Raw genomic sequence first — 23,100 nt, 5'->3', positions numbered from 1 at the left:
GGAGCAGCGGAACACTGAGACAAGACGAAATGCTCCAAACTATTCCACATTCATCTCTGCTTGAATAAATTAAAAGGGGCGGTCAGGATCATTTGTTCGGCGGTGGGAGATGATGCTACGTGCTGTTCAGTGTCGATGTGTCTGTCCTGAGCTGGAAGAAGCAGGCAGCTGGATGAACAAAGACACTAAATAGGATCGGCAACAAAAGAGCAGTCGCCTCCTTGAAAGAGGCACAATTACAAAAAGGGTGATTATTAGTTGAAGTGTTTGCTATATTTAGAACGTCTTGAAGGCCTCAGACAGCTCGTTCTGTTCTAATTCTCTCAGCAGAGCCTCCAGACTCTCTCCTCTGCGAGAAACACTGACGTTACAGCGTAAAACACAAGAAATGTCCCTACACTTAATTTGACACGTCATTTTTGCCATTTGTGCGCGAACAAGTTGGAATCGTAAGACACGAGACATGTTTTACATGAAAAATAAATTCAGTGGCTAACAAATGATCAAACCATGAGTGTTTATGTTACCGGGTAGATTATTAGTGCAAGAGTAAGATTTTAATATTTGTCCACAAAAATCTAAGATTTGAGAAAAGAGCAATTCTCTCTGGTCAAAAGAATAAGAGTTTTGTTTGAGGGTGTTAAATAAATGTTGTGAGGAGAACTGCGAGATAAAAACATGAAAAATATAGTACAAAATAAGTGCGAAATGAAAATACAGAATAAGTAGTGTAATTGAGTGAATGCATGTCTATCCTATGGTTAAAAAGTGTAGAGTCCATCATGTCTGCACACTTCATTGTAATATCCCGGTTTCAAAAAGTGAAATAATGAACATATCTTCCTATTTACAATATGAAAACCCAGGAAATCTCTTCATAACCAGGATTCGCAGCGACATGCAGTCACTGCACTGCCCATTCAACACATGAAAATGAGCGTGGCAAGTTAAACGATAAAGTCCGGCTTCAAATATATCGGCCTGGCCTTTCTGTGTGGAGTTTGCATGTTTTCCCCTCCTGTGTGGGGTTTCCTCCCATTTACTCCCACGTGTGAGGTTACTGCGTGACCCATGAGTTGCCGAGGTGTGAATGTGAGTGTCAGGATGGATGGAATCCTCCTCTCACCATAGGACAAGTGTCTCTAATTTGAGAGAAATCGGCCGGCTACCTTTACAGAGGGACAAGTCGATGGAGACTCTCATCACCTCGACATCCTATATAATCCCTTGCTCTGTAAGGTCAGGACAATTTGCATAATGCAGAGATAAACAAGTGTGTTCTGATATGAAATGTCCATGTCGCCGTTGGCTATTCACAAAAAGACAGACGAGAAATCAGACGTGGAAGGTTAGACAGTTCACCATCTCATGAAGGACATTAGCTCATTCAGACATTGGTGGCATCACGGCCATACGGTTTTAATGATGCAGTACTTTATCACTGTCTTGCCGAGATTTCCAAGGCTCTCCCAGTAAGGGGTTGTTGTCTGGATGAGACAATTACGTGCAGCAACGGCTTTCACTCTGCTCATACATACGTTTTTTTTAAGTTTTAATAGATCGTTCAATTGCACCACTTCTTTGGAGACAAACTAGAACACTCTATTCTTGTTATTGATAGAGAGACGAGGCCATGGTCACTGATGATTTTCAATACATAGACGTGAGCTGCAAGACAGCGTTAGACCTCTGAGACACAAGCACACATGCTAATGAGTAAACAAATGGAAGTGATATCGTGGTATATTCAAATGACAGTTTGTGTGTCAAACATGTGGCCTGATAGACTAAACTGGTGTGCAAGAGGAGCAACGAAACGTAAGAACAACAAGGAAGACACTAAGTGCAATGGTTAAATAAAGCATAATCGATAATTCCTGTATTTCCACACTTAATGACATGAGAAATGGATAAACCAGACATGAGTGGGTGCTTCTTGAATTCTGGGATTCGTGAGAGTTGTAGAATGTTTCAGAGTTCTGCCTAGTGGGACAGTTGTAGAAACGATCAGCATTTCATAACTTTAAGAAAACTAAAACATATAGGACTTGTAATATTCGTAAAGTTCTGAAATTTGAGTGTTTTAGTGTACGTGACACACTGTCTAAAGGCCAGTCGATGGCTGAACACTGAGGATATGTATGTCCCTATCTAAGTTCTACCGATTGTGTGTTCCAGTTCTAGAATGTGTTAAAGTACTCAAATCTACGAAGGTTCTTGGATGTGAGAGTTGTAGCGTGTCGGAGAGTTCTGGAACACAAGTTCTTTTAGGTGTGTTCTTCGTCTTGAACGTGTTAAAGCACAAGAATCTATGACAGTTCATGAATGTGACAGGTCTATTATGTCTGAAAATTCCAGAATGTAAAATGCGCTGCAAAATCCATAAGCGGCACCCTCACGGTATTGAAATACAATATTCCAGATGACTTCATTATAAATGATTTAAGTAACTGCTGCTGCCATCAACTTCAATACCAGCCAATATTATATGTGTGTGTGAGAATAGTTATAAGGTCCTACTTCTAAAATCTGATTTGTTGACTGTGAGTTCCTGAAAATCAGTGCACGTATTAAAATCGTGCACATTGTCCCAACCTTTTCTTTTGCAGTCACATTGTGCGACGAGAGCGAAGGTTATTATGCGTTATCGTTGCCATCGTGCAGAGATCGTAGGGGGGAGAAGCTGGATGGTGCAGTCCTGATCGGAGGCGGACGGAACGGAGGGAGTCTCGTCGCTTCACCTGCCTCCGGTGCTCTGAACCTCTCCTCCTCTCGAAACTGGGAAAGTCGCCCGGTCCTCCTCCTCCTCCTCCTCCTCCTCCTCCCCTGCAGGTTAAACTCCACCTGGGACGGCGGGCTGCCGCCATTCACCCTCAGCTCTGCGGTGGAAACGATCCGGACCGAGGGGAGGAGAAGGAGGAGACGCTTCACCTGGTTTAAAACTGGAGATTTATCTTTTTATTGTCTTTTTTTCTCTCTCCCCCCTCCACACACACTTTACGAGGGTGTCTTTGTTTGAGCTCGCGACGCGCTAGCTGCTGCTGCTGCTGCTTCCGGAAAACAACCTCCGCACAGGTAAGACGAGTTTCGGTGTCGATTCGAGCTCCGGCTGACCGTCGTGGAGGGGAGGGGGGGGGGGGGGGGGTGTTGATGAGGGACAGGGGAGAGAAGGGGGGCTGACTTCTTATTGGAATATGTGCGATTGTTCCCCTTGATTCCGGGAGGAGAGAATAAAGTGAGTTTGGGAGCCGGGGGGTGTCGTGTCGCGCGACGGAGCGCGTGGAGGTGAGGGGAGGGGGGGACGCGTCGTCGTCCCGGAGCCCCGGGACGCTCGCAGATACACACGCAACCAACTTTTATGGCCTCCTCCGTCATCTGGATCTGTCACAGCGGTGGAGCGATGAGGAAGGACCACACCGGCCGGCCATGAGCTGTCAAAGCCGGGACAGGCTGAGTTATTTATGGAGCCTCTGACAGCCCGGAAACTGACACTGACCACCGGTGTCCTTCTCGCTCCTCCACACTGCACACGACATGAACTCTTCACAAACCTCCTGGTTCTGTTCGTACAACTGCAATCCAAGTTCAGATCAAGTCGGTATTTTTTTTTTTAAATTCGACTTCACACTTTTATTTAATACTTGCAGACAAACCAAAGAAACCATCTCCAACATGTGGTTTAGATAAGACAGTTTTTTTTTTTAAGAGTCAGCATGCAAATCAATGACGATTTGGTGATTATTTTCCCTTTTTAATTATGAAAAAATAACAAAATAGGTGTACTGCAGTACATCCATCCACTATTCGGCAAACGCAGTGAGACAGACAACCCACACACACTACATTCACGTCTTTTTCACGTCTCCAGTTTGTGTCTCATGCATATTTTTGGTAGGAAACCAGAGCACCTGAAGGAGACCCAAGCATTCAATGGGAGGACACACAACCTCCAAACGACAAGCCCCCCTCAGCACCAACCCACACTTGGTGATGGTAAAAAAAAAAAATCACAATTCTAAACCAAAGTGTCTTGGTAATATCTTTTAGCCACCAATTTTTTTGCCTTGTAGATAAAACTTAATAGCTTCATCTAACCGACCCGGGCCTATCTGTGGGGAATTTGCATGTTTTCCTCGTGTGTGTACTTCATTTTCCTCCCTCGGTCCAAAAAAACATGCAAGCGAGGTTCATTGGTGACATTAAATTACCCATAAGTGGGAATGTGAGCGTGGTTGCCACGTGATGTCCTGGTGATCTGTCCTGGTGAACCCGGCCCTTGCCCAAAGTCAGCTGGGATTGGCTCCAGTGGCGTCCAACCCAGAACAAGATCAGAGTCGTATAAAAGATTGTTGGATGCTGTTGACATTTATCTTTCCAGCTGACAGTTTGGCTGGAGGCCAGGGTTACGCCAGGTCATGCTGGGTAACACCGTGAATGCGTCGCCATTACATCACAGGTCTAACACACATTAATCACACGGACTTGCATTCGTAAACATTTACCTGACACGAGTGTCTGAGCGGGGTACACTATCTGGACTCGCTAAACCAATTGCATGTGATCAAAACGCCTCGGAAATCTTATTTGTCACGAAGCCTATCATTTGATTGTCACGTTGGTTTAAAAGTAAGAAAAAGACAACTCCAATACACCCCAAGTTATCCGAAGGCAGATGCGTTGTGGCATAAATATAATGTGACCGTACCACGAAGCCCCAGAGAAGAAATGTCAAACTACGAGGTGTAATGAAAAGTGTTCGTACTGAGAGGAAGGACTGGAGATTATATTGCACCTCAAAAGTGGGACAGATGCAAAAATCGGCCCAATTTCATGTGATTGTGTGCTGTTATGAAGTTATACGGCTGCTCACTGCTTGTGTTGTATGTTAATGTAACACATCAAAGTCTCATAAAGACTTATGATGACCAAGTTAAGACAAATATGTTTTGTCTCCTTTTAGTCTGAAAAGAAACGTCAGTCACCACCTGAGTGGTGAATTCAGTTTTTTCCTACGAGAGGATAATTTCGTGTTTTTGTTTAGGAGAACAATTGCAGTCTGCTCTTTGTGCTCAGCACAACGGCAACGTAAGCTTCACCTCTGTCTCACGTTAGCGGGCAGGAAAAGAGCCCCTCAATGACATGCGAGTCTAGTTTACTGTCCCTCGCAGGGTTTTCCTCCGTCGCTTCGTGCTGATATTGCAATGCAAACATTGGTCGTTGAGTTTACAGCTCAGGACTTTGCATGATGTTGCTACGGCAGGTTACATAACCTCAAGCACGTGCCAGAAACAAGCGTTGATTCATTTGATCACAGCAGAAAGGATGTTAATTTTTAACTTGCGTAATAAATATTACATAACAGACGGAGCTTCAAAAGACCTGCATGTTATTACACTGAATGTAATAAAAAAAAAGAAAAACGGCGTCGCAAGCAGAAGTTGGATTTCTGTCGTTTCGCCCAGCGGGAGGGACCAACTTTCTCCGGCAGCTCAGGAATATTGTGCACGACGAGGCGTCTCTTCTCCACGTCCCCACAGTTTCCCAGGGTCCGGCTCCTGCTCGTCTAAGGTTACCTCGAGAGCTGGAACAATTACCCCTCTGTGCTCGGACCAAACGAGGGACACTGGAGTTCTTTTCTTTTTTTTTCTGAATGCGTGAATTTCCAGTCTTGCATCACAGAGTTTAAACAAAAAAAAAACTTTTCCAATGTTCCCTAAATTATATCAAACTCAGACACTGATGACGCAAAGCTCTTCATCTTTGGGAGGTAATGGGTTACTTCCATGACACTTGTGTTTTGGTATATATTAGTAATAGCAGGGGTAGACGTGACACACCTCCCGTCTGAAGGATGGAGGGAAATGATTGTCTGGCGTGGCCTCACCTGCGCTCGCCGAGGGTGTGGCGGCGCATGTGACTCACTCGTATCCGCCGCGGAAGCAGGTGATTCGAGGGAACGCTGCCCCGGGTAATCCTCTGGGAAAACAGGGGAGGCTGTAGGGCTTCAGACGCTTCCCTCCAAAGCTTAACGCTGTCACATGAGCGCAAGGCGTTTGATGTGGGTAAAGTGTTCAGGCTGTCGGAGCTTTTAAAACCTCTGCTAACTTATTGAAAAGCGTTTATTCGTTATTGTCTCACGTTGCATTTGAATTGAGCTTTTTTTTACAACGATTAGATCTTTAAAATGTAAATTGTTAATAGACTTACAGTGAAGAAATTCTAGCTTCCAGTGCTTCTCGCCATTAATCAGTTACCAAAAAAATGTCAAATTATGTAAATTAAATACATTTTTCTGTCTGTTTAGCACTTGGAAACCTCAATAAAAGGATTCTTAGTTCAATTACGTATCTATATTTCAATTACTTTGCACAAATAATTAAACAAGCCCTGTTCCCAATACATCTAAAAAAAAATCTAGCCAAAATGTAAAGAGAGTTTTAACTATACAGAATCATAAAAGATTATGTCAAGTCTAAAATCTGGTGAGACAGTTTTGTTTACTAAATTAAGAAAAATGAAAGTTCTTGGTTCCAAGCATAATTCCGTGTATATTCTCAGAAAATAATCAAAAAACCACAAAGTGTTTTGCACTGGACAATCAGACTCAGACTTTAAAAAAAAAAAAAAAAAAAAACAGGGACACTGTTAAATGTAAATAAAAACAGAATACAAACATATACATGCCTCATTGGGCCATATTTTTTTCCCAGTAGAAAATTAATCCTATATCAGATATCAACACAGAGACATCATGCTGTCTCATAGAAAATGCCGATTTTAATTTAATGGCAACTTTACTTCTAAGAATTTTTCTGTGTTTCTATTCCGTGATTTCTCAACTGTTTCTCTGCCCTTTTGGTTTAAACCATTTTAATCGCGGTGGTCCTGAAGGGGCCGAATAACACGAGCATCTTTTGGTGTTTTTATACACTTTACAGAGAAGGATCTTCTAAGTATTTTTGCGTTTTTAAGGAGAGGAAAACTTCTGAAGTTGTTCCAGAATAGATGCAGGCTGGTACACCTCTGACCATCCTTGCATCTGAATTACTGTGCCTCTTTAAAATGCTTCTTTTTACTGTCTGACCTTTTGCATTTTGGGATTCTAAACCTGGTGTGTTGACAGGAGTTAAAAGAGTAGCTGGTTATTCAAAGTCAAACTCAAACACTTAGGTTGAAGAGTGGCCTGACGTGACTTCTTCAGTTTTCTGTCCCCGAGGAAATAAACTCATCCTGTCGTAAAACAAACAAACACAAATATGCAGTCGGAAAGCTCTGCAAAAAAAATAAACCAATCGATTCACTCCTCTCCCGCTGAGATGCCTTAACCATTTTGACGAACCTCCGTTCCACACGGAGGACCGGAGAAAGACGAGCGCCTTCATTGATTTCATGCTGTTTCCTTAAGAAGAGTATTGAAACACCGTTGTTTGCGATGGTTTGAAAACATTGAAACTGAAGTAAATTTGATCTGGCAGATCCATCCTCGGACACGGAGAGCAGGAATTTATCCTCCTCGGGGTGGCTGTTGCTGTAACACCCCCCCCCCCCCCCCCCCTTAATAAAAAAAAGTGTTGCATGTGCAGCATAAAGGAATTCAGTCGCAGTGAAACTCATTTGTTTTCATTTTGCACTGACTTCATTTCTTGTGGCTCAAAGGAACATCTTGGAATAAGAGTCCGTTCAGGTCAGGCGTTTCTATAAATGCAGCTTGGCCTGGTTTTCTCCGCGTTTGTCTTTCTTCTGTGTGCTACAGGATCCATGACCCCCCCCTATCCATTACAGGAGTCGGTATCAGCTGTACAAAGTAAAGACAAAGAAAGGGAGGGAGGTCCGTGTGCATGCATATGGAAGGACGTGTGCACACATATTTGTAAGCCGTCCTCTGTGTTTGCAATCAGTTATCGAGCCACTGAGAGTACTTTACCTGTGGTAGTGCAACATCAGCAGTTTGACACACCCCCCCCCCCCCCCCCCCCAAAACACTCTCACATTCTCACACACACATAGTTTCTATGCTGCAGATCATTAATGTCTAGTCTAACCATAATCTAACATGGATCTTCCAATAAAAATGAAAATGTAGATTTTATCGTGTATTCCTACACCTCATCGTACAACCCGGTGGCGTCCCGACAAGTATAGACGAACGACTCCACACACATATATTCATACGTGTACTAATGAAAGAGGCAGAGGAAGGGAAAAAAAAAATAAAAATCCCAACATAATAGGTATTTCCCCCTGCCTGGTTATACCCCTGCATTCCTCACCCTGGTGCAGTCAGAGCTCATACACATCCACACCGATACACACACACACACACACACACACACACACACACACACACACACACACACTCGCTCGCTCTCGGGCATTATTTTCTGACGGTGTACTGCTCGGGAGGCAGGGCTCTGGTTTCATTCAGGCTGCTGGAGCCTGGTGTTTGCGTGCAGTCCCTCCTGGGCGCTTGACAACACTGATATCATCTCGGCCGAGTCGTTTCAATAACACAAGAGGATGAAACCGCCTTTTTGTGTTTCTAAAACCTGGACTGGGTGCACGAAAACAAGGAGGTCAAAGGTAGTGGCTGTTTTTAATTAAGATATATATGTATATATATATGTATATTTTGCATTATACAGAAGTCTTTGTTTTTTTTTTTTTCTTTAATTAATTAGTTCAGGACTCAGTTGTGCGTCCCGGGATTTGTTTTTTTTTTGTACTTCTTTCAAGTCTTCTCACGTTACAAAGTTTTTCCGCATCGATGCCGTGTCGTGACTGCAGCTCTTTGCAACTTTACTCCGCTTTACTGTTTTGTTTTTTTCCTTTTGTTAGCTGCTCTTATCAATACTCTTATAATTCCACTTCTGTTCTCGCCCACCATTTTTTATTTTTTATATAGAGGATGAAATGTGACTAATAGGGAAGATTTAACTGTGATTTATGTTGTTGGGTCACCGCTTTTTATACCTTTGTTCATAAATGGGGGAAGAAGTTGAAAAGCCTCTCAAAAGAATGCATTCCCAATAATTCCTCTGCTCATGAGGAGGAATTAAACGAGATTAGGCGTTGCACAAAGGGATAAGGGCCACTGCTGATTGGTTGCGAGGGGTCATTAACAAAGGGGATTGCCTTTCTCTCCAGGTCATTCACACTCCGTACGCTCATGCAGCGCCGTGCCTTTGTACCTTCCCATTAGATGCGCTTTGACTCCGCTCCATTTTCCTTCGGCCTCATTTCACACAGTTTAGTTGATTCCAGTGGGGAAGCGCTGCGACTTTTAGCCGAGATGAGAATTCCTTTTGTCCCTCAGGAAGCCGGCTGAGAGGAAGCAGCTGTAGCTCCGCTGCCATATTGCTTCTGCTTTTTGTGAATTTGTCATTTCCTGTGGAGCCGGCCAGTACGGGCAGGAACGCTCCAACTCTTTTTTTTTAACCATAGTCCTCACTGTCTATGTCTCTCAACAGAAAATCAAGATGAAGACATGGAGATGACATCGTTGACTCTGGATTCTTGTTGGACTGTTTCGAGTGGATCCAGTTTGGAACATGCAGCTCTAGACTTGTGAACTCCGCCAGGCCGGGTTTGTGGCGAGATAAGAGGGCGCTGATCTCTCCCGGACACAGACTTTTTTTTGTTGTTGTTGTTGTTTTGGGGACTGTCCCCTCCAGATCATGGCGACAACAGAGACCAAAGTTCCCAGCAGCACCCCGGGCCTGTCGTGGGCCCGCGTCTGCAAAGAGTGCGGCCAGCAGCACGAGGGCCCCGACAGCCACCTGTACGAGTACCAGGACGAGGTGGACGACGAGCTGGTCTGCCACATCTGCCTGCAGCCTCTGCTCAGGCCCATGGACACGCCGTGCGGCCACACGTACTGCTTCCACTGCCTGAGCAACTTCTTGAAGGAGCAGGACTTTTGCCCCGTGGACCGCCAGCGGCTGCAGCTGCACCAGTGCCGCCCCTCCAGCCTGCTGGTCAGGAACCTGCTGGACAAGCTGGCCGTCATGTGCCCCCACTCCGCCGAGTGCCAGCAGCAGATGCAGCGGTGCGAGCTGCAGCCTCACCTGCACAACAGGTGAGACTCTGGGTGGGATGAAGGGGTGATGGGGAGTGGAGTCGCTATGACGACATTTTGAAATCATCGAGCGTTCCGATTACAAAACTTCCATGAGAGTTAGAATTACATGGTTCACCCTCAAAGACGATCAATATCCCTTTATTTGTAGAGGCTCAGGCAGACATTTAATGATTAACCATAGTAGGAAACATACACTTGAGCAGAAATACACTATGCTGTTTATCTTAATTAGCTTTAAAATGACATTAAAATTCAAACATCTGTGATTATTTTATATTTATATTTCTACGGTGTATATATAATTTTTCTTTTGATAGTTTTGAATGAGGGCAGATGTCAGCTTTTTGGTCAATCCTCCGACGTTCCGCCTGCCTCAACAAACCGGGTTAAAGACTATTCTGTGATGTTTGTTCAGCTGAGAGGTGAACGACTGGATGAAAAGTTGTCTCAACATTATTTCACACCGTCAACTCTCCAACCAACAGGCTGTGATTCTGAAGAGCTGCAGTAAAACATTATTGAGCTTTGTAAAAATCTCTGGAGGCCTGAAAAGACTACAGCCAATACACATTTTATCATTTTATCATTATAGCCGGTAGCGACAGCAACAGAATTTTTAATCTTCTTGCACCTGTAATGAAATCTGTTTGATGTAAAAAAAAAATTTATGTTTGTATTTGATGTGTAATTCAGTATTCCTGTGAATATGAGACAGCTCTCCCTTTTACAAGGATCATATTTGTGTTTAAGAAGACATAGATTACATAATAAAAACACGCGTCACCAAACAGAAGTTGTTAATCTTTTTAAATGCCTTCTGTATGTTTTCACATGGACTAAACTTCTCAGACATTCCCTACTCTTAAAATCTCCGTTGTCCTCGGCTTATTCACTGCACAAAACCTCCAGCCCCTCTTTTCTCTGCAGCTATCTATCTAAAACATTCGAGACGCATTTAAAGCCTCTGAATTACGTTGCAAACAACGAGATCAAGCTCCCGTCGCTGGTTTGGTTTCCCGTTCTGAGGCTCTTGTGCTCAGCATTTTATTGGGAGCTTAATATTAAACCGTAAACTTGCTTTTTTCTTTTATTGTACACCCATTTCGACGAGGAAAATTAAAAACCTGCCTTATATTTCGACCAGTATAGTCCATGAAAGTAACTCTTGCACAGGAAGAACATGCAAACCTCCAGTATATCAATTCTGTGTTGAACTCTCTGAAACCAGATGCCTTTCAAACATGTCATGAAAATGACAGTTTAAGGAAGTCGGAGCCAATTTATACAACAGATATGCGAATGGTCCGGTCAAAAACACGGTTCGTCCCTGAAAAGGTCAAGAGTTTCTCCCCGTGAACGCCGGACTGTTACGTCCGAACAGAAGCTTTAAGTAATTTGGAAGAATTTAAAACAACCGTCATCAAATGGTTTGCTCGGTGTCCTTTAAAGGAATGTGTTCTCCCACTTTGAAGCCGGACCAGCGTCTCCTGGTGTAACAACCCCCCCCCCCCCTCCCCTCCCCCTGTGAACTCTCAACCTTGTAATTATTGAGCTTCAGATGGGCTGCTGGTCATGCATCTTGTTTTTCACATGGTCCAACGTGGTGTTTATCGCGGTCACCTGTGGGAAGAAGATTGTGCCCCTGTGTGCAAACAGTGAGGAGGCAAAGTTCAGGCGTGAGGTGACGAGCGGCGCTCTGACGGCTTCAATCAGACTCAACCCGTCTCGCTGGGACACCCCGCCGTCCGCTCATCCGCATGGCGCTTGCCGTCATCCTCCCCAAATAGTTTCCTTCGCTAATCCCTCCCTGAAACATTCATGAAGGCCTTCTCCGTTTCACGTGAAAACTGCACGTCGCGGGTTGTTTTTTTTTTTAAGCGTAAAATGATTGACGACTCGCCGCTCATTACCGTTTTCCCCGTCTCTCTTCAGATGCCCTGTTTTTAAACGACTCCGAGAGGAAGCGGAGAAGAGGAAGAGGCCCTCGTGGAACGAATTAAAGGGACGAAAGGGCGACGCGGAGTTGTCGGGGGATGCCAAGCATTCGGCGACTCCGTCTCGGAATCACAACCGCGACCAGCCAGAGCCCGGCCTGATTAATCCGGCCTATGAGGAAAGTGAAGAAGGTACGCCGCCAACCCGTCATTACAGCGACCACCCCCCCCTCCCATATGTCCGACGACGAAAAGGTGGAGGATTGTGTGTGTGTGTGTGTGTGTGTGGAGCTGTCAGTGAAGAATGCTTGTCGGCTCAGAGGTGAAGGAGAAAGGTTTTCTGAAGTGGTGGTTGTTGACACACACACACACACACACGCACACAAGACTCACTGCTTCTTCGCCTCGGGGATTTGATTCTGTCGCAGGTGAATCATCAGACGAGCCGTAAGAACCTGAACCAGGTGTTTTAACCAGACAGTGTCATCACTTGGAAAAAACCCTCCAGCTGGTAGCAGTGATCCGAGTCTGCCAGGAAACGGTTAATCGGTGTTTCGTATTGAGGTTCCTATTTATGAGCTTGAACAAATTCTGTCTATTCTCCTAAAGCTCAAGTAAAGCCCCCCCACGACAGGGAGCCCAGTCTGGAGTTAAGTTGCCATTTAAATTAATTTCCAACGCTGAAAAGGAAAACTGCTGACTCATCCAGATTACACCGTCTCCGCTGCCGGATGAGTTCACGCGTGTGTAATGTCGATTAGACGGCGTTGAATTTCACTACGGGTTTTTTTTTTGTGAACACTCGACCGTTTCCAAGGTGTGATGAGCTCACATCTGCTCTCATCATTGCCTTACTTATTTATGGTACATTGACTCTCTGTGGGGGGTGGAAAAAAAAAAAACCCCAAAACAAACGTCATCAATGGCAAGAGTAGGTTACTGGTTAGCGCAGCATTGTGTAACTCTGCATGTCTCTACTAGTAATGGCCTCTTCCCAAATGTTGGCGAGAATTCCTGCTTATTCTCTTGCTTGGAGTTAAATAAAAATAGATATTGAGCTTATCTTTTCTGTCTGCTGGGTTTGCAGCTCTCATGCAAACACTGATTTTAGAAGACAGTCGTAGTCACCTGAGCAGGAATCTCAGTCTAATGACTAAACATCAGGAAACATGCAGTCGTGCTTATAAATATAATAATAATATAACCAGTTTGACCTCCCTGTTCACATAGCCATTAACACAAATAACTAATCAGCCAGTCACAGGGCAGCAGACGTAATGACAATGAGTTACGAAAGTTCAAACGAAGAAAAAGCATGAGGAGAAATAGCCAATCTGGCATAAACAACCACGCTTCATTTATAAAGTTTTAGCTGCCGTACGCGTGAAGGCACAATGTACTCGTGCAAATATCCAGAGTAATAAATCTGGATGCCAATAGACAAATGGAACTTGAATAAAATAAGTCAGTATAAAGTAAAGGGAAAGAAATTGTTTCTAAATGATAAGAAGCATTCAAATATATTGAAGGCTTTCTCAAAAAATTCATACAGAAATGAGTAGTGAAACTGTTCATCTCTCAAGAAGTAAATATACTAAAAATTATGATTACAATGTGAAATTAAAAGTAAACTTAAGAGCATAAATGAGTAAAAAACTAGATTGTGCTAAAATAAAACTTGGAATAGAAAAAGCAGCCGTGGACGTTCATAAAGTAAAAACACGCCTCGTGATTTCTGAGTGGTTTGGAGGAGTAATAGAAGGTTGGCACATAACTGCAACACATCTTTCAACTCAGCGTTTATTATTTCTTTTTTATCAGCCAAAAGTTAGAAACACTGTCGGTCAGATTTGACCTGAGTGGAGGTTTTGTGTAAAACCGCGCCGACACCAGAATGTGAAAACACAGAGTTATTATTAAAGTCATTACTGTATTCACGCAAAAACGCTCCTAATGAAACCACAATATTTTTGTTCATTAACCGACGGACTGAGGTCAGCTGACATGCAGACGCTCCTGTTTGGCTTGTTGGTATCAAGTTTTTAGTTGAGTTGAAGGAAGCATAGTGACGACATTAAACCGAGGAGGCGCTGCTCCTGTAGAGGAAACAAAACACTGAATTACTGATGACAAGTCAATCTGATTCACGGAAACACAATTACTAACAATACGTTAGTACGGCAGGATGGTTATAAGTAACACTTTGAGGAAAGAAGTAGAAAGGAAGACGATAATCGTCCAATCTTCTCTTAAAAAAAAAAAAACACATTTCAAAGTCAGACGCCACAGATGAAGCGTTTTCACTCGGAATCCAAATGTTTTGCTTACCCCTGTCTTCCCGCCCCCATCCCTCATTGTCTCGCCCCTGACTGTGTTATGGATTTCAACTTTTTTTTTTTTCATCAAACATCCGCCAAGTGAATTCATGGGAACTAAATCTGGGACATTTTAAAAGCAACTGAAGCAGCGACGCTTTCAGAACAACCCAATGTGCAGAACAGAGCTGGCTTCCCTTAAAGAACCGCAATTGGTCAAGAGTCGCACACGCTGCAATCCGATTGGTCAATTTGTGAACTTCCTGCCGAGTCATGGTCGCGGTTTGCCGCGGAGAACAAACACCTGACCATCTGTGTGAGAACAGTCCTCACCTGCACACTCCCACAACCAAAACGCTCTCCGTCTCGCTGACTGTGTAAGATAACACGTTTGTTTTTCCTCGGGCCTCCTGCAGGTCCAGATTACCTCCTTATCTACTGTACCAGGCTCTGCGTATTATGGAATGCTGTTAATTTATTAGAAGGAAGTAGGTGGGGGGGGGGGTTAATTCTGTCAGACACTTTAATGTAGACACTGCCCGTTTAAGTCGGTGCGTTTATAACTGGTTTAATGTGAAAATAACCGGTTTGGGGTCTGAGGCTCGGTTTCTAATCACAAGGAAATCATTTAAATCCTGCATCTCCCCGCTGTGGAAATGTTGTAATGCCCTTGAGCAAAATGATGTAAAGTGCTTTCTGGACTGCTGAAGGAGTGGAAAAGATATTATTATTATTATTATTATTATTATTATTATTATTATTATTATTGTTCAAATGTGCCATTTCAGTCCGGCTCTCAATGGCCTGTGACAAATTGTAAACAGAAAGTGTAAAAAAAGATTTTTCCCAGGTTTATCCTTTTTGTTTGAGCTTCATTTTGCTTGATGTCTGATAACATATTGACGGGACAAGGAGGGTCCGTTCTCGCAATGTTCATGCAGCTCACGTTAATGTGATTTCAAAGTAAAACTGCTTTTGTTTAGTTTTGTGTTTCCAACTATTTCCAGGTTGATGATGATTTAGGGGCTTTTGCTTCTGTTCTTTACATCAACTTTGGAGGTGTTTTTTTTTTTTTCCCTTGCCTGACAGTCCAATATTATATATGCAGGTAGTAGTGTTGCCTAGAAAGTTAAAATAAGACTTCAAATGTCTGGATTCAGTTAAACCTAATGGGGAAACTGCGCTCTCCTCCAGACAACACCCCCCTGCGCTCCAGTTTGGTGGCGGAGGCCAACGTGGTGGAGCTGTTCCGAGACGAGCCGGAGGAGGAGCTGGGCCTTCGCATCGTGGGGGGGAAAGACACACCGCTGGGGAACATCGTGATCCAGGAGATCGTCCGGGACTCGTTGGCAGCTCGTGATGGCAGGCTGGCCCCGGGGGACCACATCTTAGAGGTGAGAGACACTCCGACCCGCCACCATTGAGGCCGACTGCAGCACGGTGCAGGCCAGAGATGTTTTGCACAGACACCCTTCATTTGCATTCTCACGGCACTGTAAACACTTTTCCGCAGCGAGGGGGAAAGTAGATATTCAGGATAAACACGTTTTGTCGCCATGGTGACGAGGCGTGGTTTATTATTGCCGGGCACAAACATGGCGTGTCTGCGTGACAGCTCTGGAATAGTGGAAGGAGCATCATTTTATTGTGATAGGACGTCAACACAGCTGGTGTGGAAGTAACAAAAGAGAAATGCTCACTTTTGACAACCCAGTCCAACAGAATCCATGTATTAGCGAATGAGTTGTTGTAAAAGGGGTTCGTTTGATTCCTCTGGAGATAAGTGAGTCTGCAGAATATGACTTATTAGATATTTTAATATACCGTGATCTCCACCGTCCCTGCCACATCCTCCTCCTTGGATTTCCAGCCTGCGGCCGTCCTGGTATGTGGCACCGCCGCTGTAAACTGAGCTCACAGACTGTTTCAGCCTCAGTGTGTCCTCTGGAAAACAGCTTTTCTCCTAAAGCCGACCAATCCCACACCAGGAAATGAAAAAGGAAAAAAAAAAGGGGGGGGGGGGTGCTTCCAGCTGACAGGACGTGAGACAATAGCAGATTCTTTTTCCTCTCTTTTTCGGGAAAGTTGCTGTGTTTAATCAAAGACGGTGAAGAAAGAATCCACCACTCCGACCATGAAATTAGATCTTCGTGTCTTCTTTGAATTACACATTGATTTCTGTACAGATCGACTTTCCCCTCAAGTTTGCGAGACAAATATTGTCTTTGACATGAACATATTTTAAACCCGGAGCTGAACTGATGATGATTAATAACTGATTTTTGTTGTTCTGTATCATCAAGTATCTATAATACAACGCAGGGTGAATATATCAAATTTGACATAAATGTTTTTTTTCACACTTTTGCACGTCATATATTTGATCTAAAGTGTATGTCTTTTGGATTGGGATAAGAAAACAAACGTACGCATAAGACGAAGATCACAGAAAACTCCCCGGGGTGGAATCGAACCGGACTATTCTCACTGTGGCAACAGAGGAAAAACGATTCCTCATCTCAATATCCTGCTGAATGAAGAGCACACGCGTCGTCTTTGCGCAGCAGCCCGTGTGTGCGCGTCCGTGACACTGCGGCGTTTGTTTCCAGGTGAACGACGTCAGCCTGGCCGCCGTCCCCCACGCCCGGGCCATCGCCGTGCTGCAGCAGCCGTCCCTCCTCAGGCTCACCGTGATGCAGGAGAAAGGCTTCAAGATCCGGGACCAGCGCGCCGACCACCACCACCCCTCCACGTCCGCCGCGCCGCAGCCCTCCCTCGGTAACCACGGCAACGCCGCCTCCGGCCACAACCCCGGCACGGTGCTGCAGGTGACGCTGATGAAGAGTCAGCGCACGGAGCCGCTCGGCATCAAGCTCATCCGCAAGTCGGACGAGAGCGGCGTTTTCATCCTGGACCTGCTGTCCGGCGGCCTGGCGGCCAAAGACGGGAAGCTGAGGAACAACGACAAGGTGCTGGCCATCAATGGACACGACCTGCGTCACGGGACACCCGAGAGCGCCGCCCAGATCATACAGGTACACGACGTGAACCACACCATCCATGACAAAAAAAAAAAAAATCCATTTTAATTTAATTGTGACAATTGAGGGAAAACTAATTACTTTTAAAAAAAGTTTTAAATGTTGAATTAACGTTTCACTTCCCCTGCTACTTCAGAGGGGCTCTCGGTGTATTCTGCAGAAGAGCGTGTACTCTATATGTCAAAATAATGTAGGAAAGCCATAAATACCTGCCGTTTGTAGGCAGTTGAACTAATTGGCAGTCCTTATTTTACTGAATATGACATTTTCGAAATCTAATTCTGAAGGGGTTCATTATAGTTCCTTCAAATAAAAAATGGAGAATTTCTAATAACTGCTGTATGTGTTTGTGGTAAAGTTTTCTTTCCCATGTTTCCAGGGCAGCGAGGTGCGAGTCAACTTTGTGGTGATGAGACCCGCAGAGGCTCAAGACGACGGCGGGAGCGGCAGAGCGGCGAGGCGCGCACCGGAGCCGCAGTACTTCAGGCGCCGGTCCACCTACATGAAGGTAAGATGAAACACCATTTCCCACCCCCCCACCCCCCCACTGGCCACAAGATTTCGTTTTCAGGGATGTATCTCGTGTCTAAATTTATTTGGCCCGGTTCCAGCTGTTGCCCCCCCCCCCCCCCTTTTTTTGGTGGTTTTTTTTTTAACAGCGCCGCTCGCAGCGTCTTACCAATCTGACATGTGTCTGTTTACTCAGCGTACTGGTGACGATCTCTCACTCAGTCGTACCATACACCGAGTGTAGAAAGAGGACCCCCCCACCAATACCCCACCCCCCCTCGGCTGAGGGTGAGAAGCTTTGAGAGCAGACACCTGCGTTGGTGAGCGGAGATGAAAGCCCTCCTCTGGGGCCTCCCTCTGTCCTGATCAAAAGACCCCGGGTGCTGCTCGCTCTGCCGCTGCGGGGCCACTGGCTTGTTGTTTTTTTTTTCCTTTTTTTTTTTTGCCGGGTTGTTTCTTTGGGGAGGCAGAGGATCAAAGCTGGTAACAGTTAGCTTTCGCCTGCAGAGTCGAGCCTTTTCGTCTTGCTGGAGGGGGGATGGGCTCCCTGCTGTGGGGAGGAAGGACCCCCACCCTCCCCCTCCGCCTCCCCCGAGCTTCCCTTCTGATGGTTTATAGACTCCGGAGGGCAACAAGGAGCCTGGTGGAAGTTGTCGTTTTCCACACATCTTTTCCACTACGAGAGCCGAGTGCTGATCCTCACACGTTCCCTCTTCCCCCGGACCTCTCAGCTCCATCTCAGATGTTTCACATTTGTTTCTACAAGTGGTTTTCTTTAGTGAGATCTATTAAGTGAAAGCCCCCCCACCCCCCCCCCCCCCCCCCCACCCGGAGGGGCTCGAACTCTAATGCATTGTGTGTTAAGCAGCATGAGATGCGGCGACGACGACGAGAGCCGTGAAGTTTAATTCGCAAATTTAGAGGTTCGGTCCAGTTTGACGCTGACCGACGCGTTTCTTGTCGTGTGCCTCCGTACAGGATCCTCCCGGCGGCTTTACCAGCCAGGAGAAAACGGTGAGCCTGAAGAAGGAGCCCCGGCTCTCTCTGGGCATCACCATCGCCGGCGGGAGGGACTGTCGCAGCCGTCTGCCCGTTTATATCACCAGCGTGCAGCCTGTTGGCTGTCTGCACCGAGACGGCACCATTAAAAGAGGTACAAAGCAAAGAGTAAATCCTCTGTAAGCCCAAGACAGTTTCCTTTATAATGGTATTTAGATCAGTAATGGCTGCAACTTCAGATCTTCCACTGATTATTGGTGAATCTTATAAACGATTTTGAAGATGAAGGCACTTCCGTCAACACATTGTCCTTACATGGCAACCAGCAGAATAGAATAGAATAGAATATCTTTATTAAAGCCGAAAAATAAATTTAAAAAAGTCTATATTGTGGACATTTTTATATTGACTTGTATTTGTATTTTATTTTTTATTTTAAACAAACCTGATCATTTCAATTATTTATACTGTGATTACCTGGTTATTTTTATTAAAGGTATAATACGGTGCGCAACTCTCTTTTTATGTTTTTTGACATATATTTGAGCTTGATTGAATTAGAAGCATTTTGGTAATGATTTAAAAAAAAAAAGACACATATTTTAACTTGTTTTCATGTAAAATTCTAACCTGTTATTCAGGAAAAGACAATTTTTTTTCTCCTTTGAACTCTGGAATATATTGCATTGTCAGTTCAATATTATTTGATAACAATATCAAAGCCTATTTATAGAACTGCTTTCAAGCATGAGTTAAAACGGGATGGGAAAGATAGAGGAGTGAAGTATAAAAATAAAACGATGAACAAGGAAATAAAAATGCTAATCTCAGGATCTGTTCCTCGAATGTTTATAGCTGCAGTTTAGGGCTTCCTTCTCTTTTCCTGCTTCTATTGAGGGAGACAATGTGTTGCTTAAGGGCCATTAAACAGAGGATGTGAGCTGAAAAAAGAGGCTTCACACAGACTCTGGCGGAGGTTCTATTCAGCCGGTTGGACGGATTTCGGCTTCAGTTCAGGGATTCAAGCTGAAAAACCCCCCCAAATCGTCCAACGACAAATGATCCTGTGGTTCTTTAGGCGACGTCCTCCTGAGCATCAACGGCGTGGATTTGACCCAGCTGACCTACAACGAGGCCGTCTCGGCGCTGAAGGCTCAGACGGCCCAGTCGCAGGTGGTGCTCCGCGTCATCCAGACGCTCTCCGAGGACTCGGACGTCGACGCCGACGCCGCCGGCAAGGACGAGCTGGACCCCGTGGAGGACTTCCGAGACGACGGCCTCAACTGGACACCGCTGTGGACTCGCTGGCTGGGATTGCCCAGGTAGAGGCCCGCTCTGTTCCACTCCAGCACTTTTGTTTCAGTTCCAACAACAACCAGGAGGAAAGCCAAAAACCTGGAAACACATCTTGCAGTGACAACCCCACACCACTAGGAGGCAGTAACATTCAACCATGAATCTTATTATTGCTTTAATCAAGTTCAACTCATTTTCGGCCGCTAATTTTCGTCCAATGTGAGTTTGTGAGGTGTGGGTGACAGTCAGCAAAGCCCCAGTCTTTTCCTCAGCTGAATAACGTTCTTCAGATAGTTTAAAACCAATGAGCTCTGAAATTATAAAATGTAGAGTTGTGAGGTCTCATCTCTCTGAACCGGTCTCTCCAGTCACATGCACTGGTGCCGCGACATCGTCCTGCACAAGACCAACAACGACAGCTGGGGCTTCAGCATCGTCGGCGGTTACGAGGAGAGCCACGGGCAGCAGCAGCCCTTCTTCATCAAGACCATCGTGCCTGGAACGCCGGCTCACTTTGACGGGCGCCTCAAGTAAGTCAAGCGCTGAGGCGTCCTGCAGATTTCAGTCCCGGGTCAGAAAAAGGCGATTAGAGAAGCAACTGCTCTCACTTTTTAATTCACTCACTGAATTCATCCACTCAAATTATTACATTGAACTCTTATTCCAATAAAAATTGTTTTTTTTTATATACTATCTTTGCTTATATATCATTATTCTATAATTTTTTTATTAATATTTTCTATTTTCTCCTCATCTTACCTACTTCTTTTCTCCTCCTTTTATTTGTCTTCTACTTCTTCTACTCCTTCTCCCCACCATTAAACGATGCTCTCCGTCGCCCCCTGCAGGTGTGGAGATGAGATCGTGGCGGTGAACGGCGCGACCACCGTAGGAATGAACAACTCGTCTCTGATCCCCATGTTGAAGCTGCAGAAGAACAAAGTCACACTGACGGTGGTTTCCTGGCCGGGGAGCCTCGTGTGACACTCGCCCTCGTCGTCGTCACATGTTCAGACGCACACACACACACACACACACACACTGCGTTCAGCTGCAATTCTCCACTGCAACACTTGCTGTCCATTGTTTAACTGGTTTGGTCTCATTCTTCCAGGACAGATCGATGTTACACAGAACATGCGTGAGCTCGAAGAATCGTCACATGTACAGTACAAATGATTTTCACCGGCGTCACACCAGCATGTTGTTTCAGTTTGTGTTTCAGTTTGTGTTTCACTCGCAGCGTCAGGGTGCAAAGATGATGACAATCCTACTATTTTAATGCCGAGGGCGAACTGGAAGGACTGTTGTTTTCCGACATCTTTTTAATCCCGTTTTTAACCCGTATGTATATATTCACCTGTTCAATATGCTATTTGAGAGTTTGATCCAAGTGATTCAGATACACGGTATACAAAGATGAGATATGTTGATCACGTAGACGGATATTGAACGGATTTATTGATGAATACATTTAACAAAGTGGCTGCTGACTGTAGACTCATGCCAAAGAGAAAAGTAGTTAAAGCGTGACGTATTTAGCTTTAGAAAGCTCAAGAAATTCTACATAAAAGAAGTGAGCATCAACTCAGAGGTGAGGTATTTGACAAATTAACAGAAATCACACTTGTAATCTGTGTTATACTCCCTAATCTGAACCCGAACGGGAAACATCCTGTAAAGAATTCCGATCAAAATCAAATTCCCACAGCGAGACGTGCAGCAGCTTTAATTTATTACCTGAGTGACTCTTATCATTTATTTCTGAACGACAAACTGGCTCTAATAAAGCGGGTGCCTTGTAGATAGTGAAGGACAAACCAGAATGTATACTTGCCTTAAATTTCCACTGTACCCCAAAAAAAAAAAAAAAGCACCCCCCCCCCCCCCCATCATCACTGTTTATAGGAATTGATCGCGATGAGTCGGTGTCAACACGTTCCCGGCCGTCTCTCCGGATGGACCTGAGGTTTCCCAAACGGTTCAGAGAGGCTGTGGAATAATCTGTGTATGAACTCGTTCACTGTTTCACCGTGTTCAATAAAATAAAATTTTAAAAAATCACACCAGATAAAGCCTGAGGTGTGTTTCTGTCCTTGAACTGGGTTGTCCAATACTCTACTTTCAAAGCTTTCAAAGTGGGAATAACCTGGCAAGCGTCAGGGAGACAGATTAGAGTCGGGGGGGGGGGGGGGGGGGACTGAATGAAAAGTGATTTTCTTCAATAGAAACCAGTCAAGCTTTACTGGAAATCCATAAGTCTATCAGCTCCAGACTCCATACTTAACTTCACAGCATAATTGCCTAAAGTAAATAAACCACATATTCCATTTAGGCACTTATTCTACCAGGCAGATGATAAAACACTTACCAGATGTTTTAAACCCAACATGAAAGAGCCATATATTTATTTTTTTTATTGTCTACAGTTCCTAAAAGCCTTCAATAATATCCTGTGATGTAAAAAACATCAGGAGCTCCAGTCACAGATCATTTCACTGCTTAACATAACAAGCTCATTGGACTGAACATGAAGGAGTGGAAATCCCTGCGCTGAAATCTGAGAATTCTTGCATCACCAAATTATTTCACATGCAGCTCGGAAAGGAACTCCAAAGGAATCGAACTGCCGAGAGCTGACGGTGCAAACCACTGCACCAGACTGACACCCTGTGTCTTCAATAGAAATGCGTGTTGAAAATACAAAAAATGTGATTTAATTTTTTTTTTTCATCTTTTTTTTAAAAATTCAAGGTGTGAAATTTAAAAGCCTTGCAGCGAGCAGCAACAGACAGATTGAAACTTCACATCGTCCTTGGAGACGAGAGGAGATGAAAAACACTTTCAAGTGTCCTTCAAGGTCATTTTGATGGAATCTAAGAATGACTGGAGTCTCACTGTATCTCTGTACAGTTTATCAGACAGTT

The 23,100-nt window shown here is 44.6% G+C and overlaps 1 protein-coding gene across 1 annotated transcript; it reads left to right on the top strand.

Moving 5' to 3' along the window:
* Positions 1-2,895: 2,895 nt before the first annotated feature.
* Positions 2,896-22,197, top strand: lnx2b (ligand of numb-protein X 2b). The gene is made up of 10 exons (XM_080502565.1): positions 2,896-3,075; positions 9,468-10,075; positions 12,011-12,204; positions 15,522-15,721; positions 16,937-17,362; positions 17,748-17,876; positions 18,857-19,031; positions 19,956-20,199; positions 20,542-20,703; positions 21,022-22,197. The coding sequence occupies exons 2-10, from the start codon at positions 9,675-9,677 to the stop codon at positions 21,155-21,157; spliced, it is 2,067 nt and encodes a 688-aa protein (XP_080358691.1). The 5' UTR covers positions 2,896-3,075; positions 9,468-9,674; the 3' UTR covers positions 21,158-22,197.
* Positions 22,198-23,100: the final 903 nt, after the last annotated feature.

This window comes from Blennius ocellaris (assembly GCF_963422515.1).
Source record: "Blennius ocellaris genome assembly, chromosome: 9".
NCBI classification, from domain to species: Eukaryota; Metazoa; Chordata; class Actinopteri; order Blenniiformes; family Blenniidae; genus Blennius; species Blennius ocellaris.
The sequence above is the reverse complement of the archived record's forward strand: the minus strand, read 5'-3'. Positions and strand labels throughout refer to the sequence as shown.

What these genes read in the sequence shown, in the direction of transcription:
- lnx2b (XM_080502565.1), top strand. Translation starts at nt 9,675, where the DNA reads ATGGCGACAACAGAGACCAAAGTTCCCAGCAGCACCCCGGGCCTGTCG. An exon ending in CGGGGGACCACATCTTAGAG is followed by an intron (nt 15,722 to 16,936) that starts GTGAGAGACACT and finishes GTTTGTTTCCAG; the next exon opens with GTGAACGACGTCAGCCTGGC. An exon ending in GCCGGTCCACCTACATGAAG is followed by an intron (nt 17,877 to 18,856) that starts GTAAGATGAAAC and finishes GCCTCCGTACAG; the next exon opens with GATCCTCCCGGCGGCTTTAC.